The sequence below is a fragment of the Ciona robusta genome, chromosome 11 (assembly GCF_009617815.1).
Source record: "Ciona robusta chromosome 11, ASM961781v2".
In the NCBI taxonomy this organism is placed as follows: Eukaryota; Metazoa; Chordata; class Ascidiacea; order Phlebobranchia; family Cionidae; genus Ciona; species Ciona robusta.
This window is the reverse complement of record NC_143245.1, coordinates 528,314-532,704: the sequence shown is the minus strand read 5'-3', so window position 1 is coordinate 532,704 and position 4,391 is coordinate 528,314. Positions and strand designations below refer to the sequence as shown.

The window sequence follows — 4,391 nt, the reverse complement described above, 5'->3', positions numbered from 1 at the left end:
TTCCAGTCTAGTCTTTAAATGATAGAACTAGACAGTGGAACACTATATTATCTTAAACAAAATATCTTATACCATAACTGCCGCTGTGTTTACATACTGTTTTTTTGTTGTTAAAAACAATATATATATATATATTTAAAATTTTACTTAAAAATACTTAAACAAACATATGTTAGCAAAAAACATACAGATTTTCCGGTCAGTTTCAACACAAACATAACAGCTTGTATATATGATCAGATTTCTCAAACATTTTGGTTTATTGAAATAATTTATTCAATGATGTCGAGAGTTCACTGAAGATGGTTTTAGTTTTCAAACTTTTAGTTTAAACAAACGCAAATACTCACGGTGTGTGACTGAGATGATGACAATAGATTCAACAACTTAGTCGGTAACATCATGAACACGTTATGTTCACATCCATTATGAAGATATGCTTGTAATAATTCCTCTATTATGACAAGGAGAATCTCCTTTATGATGTCATCAGGGAAATCCAATCCGTTTAGTAAAAAGTTGCAGAAGGTGTCTGTTAGGGTAAGTACATTAAACATGAGTGTAACATTTGGAGGTGAAGTTTATGAGCCATGGGTGCCTTGGGTGTCATCATATGTTTAGCACCCTGTGTTAAGCTATTGAGGATGCTTTTTGTACAAGACTTTCATAGATTTTTATTTTACACTAAAAGTAACTGCTAGCAATAAATACAGACAGCAGATAGCTGATTCTAAACAATAGCCATCATTATGTTTTAGCACCTCCAGTTTTAAGCCTAAAATACACGATAACTGATCCCAGGCAGCATTGCTCGTCTTACTAAATAGAAAATAACTCATATGGAAAAAAATATTATATATATATAATATAGATTGTTTTAAAACATAATAACAAAAATACCGTTAGTGATGAAACAATCAGATGATTCCGGTATTTGCTTCACCATGGCAACCACTAAGTTTAAAAGATTCAAACAACTTCTATACGACGCAGAGCAACATAACTGCATTATGATGTCACAATCGTGGTAACAATTTCGTCCCTTCAGTTTGAGCAACATTAGAACAATGTCTGTGAATTTAAACAAGAAAACCTGTAAACGTGGCCTTAATGCAAAAGTTTTGTTGATGTTTTCTTGCTTCTTTACTAAACTATGAAGAAAATTCCGTCTAAGGTAATATCAACTGTTTATGTTTGAATTACATAGAAACATTATTGCAATAAATTCCGGGATTCTGATCTTGATCTAGTTCTTAGAGTTAAAGGATATGGTGCAACGAAATATAACATATATAATATATATCTTTTCCTTATACAACATGTTTGATTTTTGTCTGTTAACTTAAAATATGGTTGTAATGAATAACGTTTACCATTGGAAATCGGCATTGGCTGAACTTGATTCTGCAGTTGATGAAACAAAGTAATTGTGGTTGAAATAAAATAATCGGCAAACTTGTCGTCGTGTCCAAATATTTCTAGCCATTGCGGGTTTGGGGAAACTTGGTGGAGGAAATATTGAAGCAGGTGAACTTGTGTGGTGTATGGCTGGTCTGTTGATTGATGGAGTTAAATATATAAAAAATTAGCATGAAGGCAATGGCACAACCAGGGGGAGCGTATGTGGTTGTGACACCCCTTTTGGTTCATTCACGATAAACAAAGAACAAATAATTTAAAACGGAAGTTCTTGTCAAACATTTGCAAACATACTGACACTGCATCTTATACTTAATGTGAAATTATCACTCATGAAATAACTTGATATTTATGGCAACATTTTGGCTTAAACTCAGATTTCTGAAATTTATTAGATGTTTCTTTAAGTTTGACTCAATCTTAAATCAGACTAGTTTCTCATCAGTGCTTCTATACCAAACAGACCATAATGAAATATTAGGAAGCTACATGCAGAACTTTGCTTTAAACCCTTTTTAAAGCCACATAGCTGCAAAGTGGTGAATAAAAAAACAGGCGTAAATACGTCAAAACAAATGTAGGTTATTTTCTTGATGTAGCAGAAAGGGCCACGGGTGTTGAATGTCGCTGAAAAGGGTCATGAACCATAAAAGGTTGACAAACACAGGTGTAAAACAGGGGTGATTTTGAAGTAACACATTGAGAACTACTAAAACTAGTCTAAGAAATGCCCTAAACAAAATATAAGCAGTTTTTAGTTTATTTAAAATCCAAACCAACCTTTGTCTTCAAAACAATTTGCCACACACAGCAGACAAACCCTTTCACATGATTGTGACATCATAAAGAAGCGATTGTGATGTTTACATGGGGGAAGTAAGGACTCCATGATGCTAAACAAACCTATTTCAAGTTAGTTATCTTAATAACCACTCTGTACATAAAATACACATTAACCTCTGATGCAACTGTGATAAACACAATATTATCCGGGGCAAAATTCATGTTGTAACCTTTGAACTATTATAATTCCTTTTTGCAAATTATTCGTTTAAAAAATTTCATAAAGATTGAATTTTTATGGATGTCTGCTGTCAATTCCGGGTTGTTAAAAAAAAGTTAAGAAATTCAAGTTTAATACAGTATTTTACGCACGTTTTCAAAAATAATCAACATGGCCTACTAAACAAACATTTCATTTAAAAGTTTTTCCATTTGTTCATTTGATAAATATTCAGCCGATAATATTACGTCCATGATCAGAATAACGAACTTTGGGGAGTTACATGAAAGGAAAATGCGTCCGTTCATTCCAACTGTTATTTCAAAAGTAATTCTCGCCCCGAGCTCATGAATCAACGTAAAACTTGGAGATAAAAGTTTCCTTGCGAGGTTTAGGGGTACATGGAACGAAAACCCACGATCGCTCAACACCCCCAACCCGTTAGCTTTCCCATTGTTCGGGTCCACGCACGAGACCTCAGGTTCCATGTCCTTGTTTGCGACAATTAGTTTCCCGAATATAAGATCTCCATTTGTTACGTTGGGTCTGTTCCGCTTGGACGCCCCTTCGAAGGACATGTAGTTTAACACCGCCAAGTGACTAGCTCCGATGTCAACCTTGTACATGTCACCTTGTCGTGAAGTTACAACCCCAACAACATTGTCACCTTTAAAATATCATTCATTATTTATCTTTTAGTGTTACTGTGTTAATTACAGAACATCAAATTGCCAGTTTACCCGTCAGGTGTTTATTCTTAGACAAAGTAAAATGTTACAAAGCATAATTTTATTTTATCTCTTTGAATATGAAAGCAGATATCAAATTATTATAGAACAAATTATAGGCAAAAGAACAGTCGGTAATCCCAAACAAAAGGTGCGGAAAGAGCAAACGCTATGAATAAAAAGTCAAAAACAGCATCAGTTAAAAAGCGGCTGTTGCATCCACGCTATGGTGAACATTCAGTTGTTACACTTAATTAAAACAAACTACTATTGAATTGGAAAAAGTTTAAAAAGTCACCTTTACTTGGCACATATCTCTTCTGGTGGCAATCAACCCAGAAAGTGTCGGGAGTTTTATGACGCAAGACACCGGGTTTGCAAACTTTTACTTCGTCAGCCTCGTGGTAAAGTCCGGGGCCTAATTTAACGTCGGAATCTCCAGTGATTGAATTGACGTGTTTGGTTATGACATCACCAGGAATTACAATCTGTTTATTGTCGATGGATTGTGACATCACTATTGAATCTTAAATTGTTGTTCTGATTAAAAATAAGTTTAATTGGCTTAACGGTGATCTATTCGATAACATGCGGGTAAATAAAAAAAAAATGATTTTATTTGTATAACATATGGGTAAAATGAATAATTTTTTTGTTTGTTTTTTAAAAAATAAAAGATATCATTTAAAAAACAAAGAGAAGGGAATCAACAACTAAATGACAGTCGTTAAACGCTATGGATAACACAGAAAGTGTCGAAAAAAGCGTCAGATAAAATTGCTGAATCCAAAATATAACACTGTTTTACTTAAAGGTAAATTCTAAAAGAGTATCACGCCGGTGAAACTGGTAGATACGACAGGGGTTTCCCATTAAGTATTAAGTAAAATATATTGCAACGTAATAAGTGTATTGTTGGATATGACTGTTGTTATAAAAACACATAATTTTGACAATGTTACGTTAATGACTAAATGAACGTGTACAACAACGCTTGAATACAAAGTATGTTTAAATACGTAACATACACAAGGCAGACTTTATAATATCTATCTTTCAGAGCTACTGTTATAAAAACATAAACACAACGAATAAATTTTCTTACAACACATGTGCTATTTCTTTAAAATGTTGGTTTATTTTGTAGGGGGTTCCCCTGTTTATTGCGCGCTAATCATAGATGTTCCTACATTTTTAATAAAAATTTAGGGGACGATAGTTGAGTAAATAGTGCTTACTTA

The 4,391-nt window shown here is 33.5% G+C and overlaps 1 protein-coding gene across 1 annotated transcript; it reads right to left on the bottom strand.

Moving 5' to 3' along the window:
* Positions 1-2,151: 2,151 nt before the first annotated feature.
* LOC149727540 (exosome complex component RRP40-like) lies at positions 2,152-4,294 on the bottom strand. The gene is made up of 2 exons (XM_089888736.1): positions 3,449-4,294; positions 2,152-3,089 (listed from the first exon to the last, which is right to left on the bottom strand). Exons 1-2 carry the CDS (start codon positions 3,663-3,665, stop codon positions 2,602-2,604), a joined length of 705 nt encoding a protein of 234 aa, XP_089744862.1. The 5' UTR covers positions 3,666-4,294; the 3' UTR covers positions 2,152-2,601.
* Between the last annotated feature and the right edge of the window lie 97 nt (positions 4,295-4,391).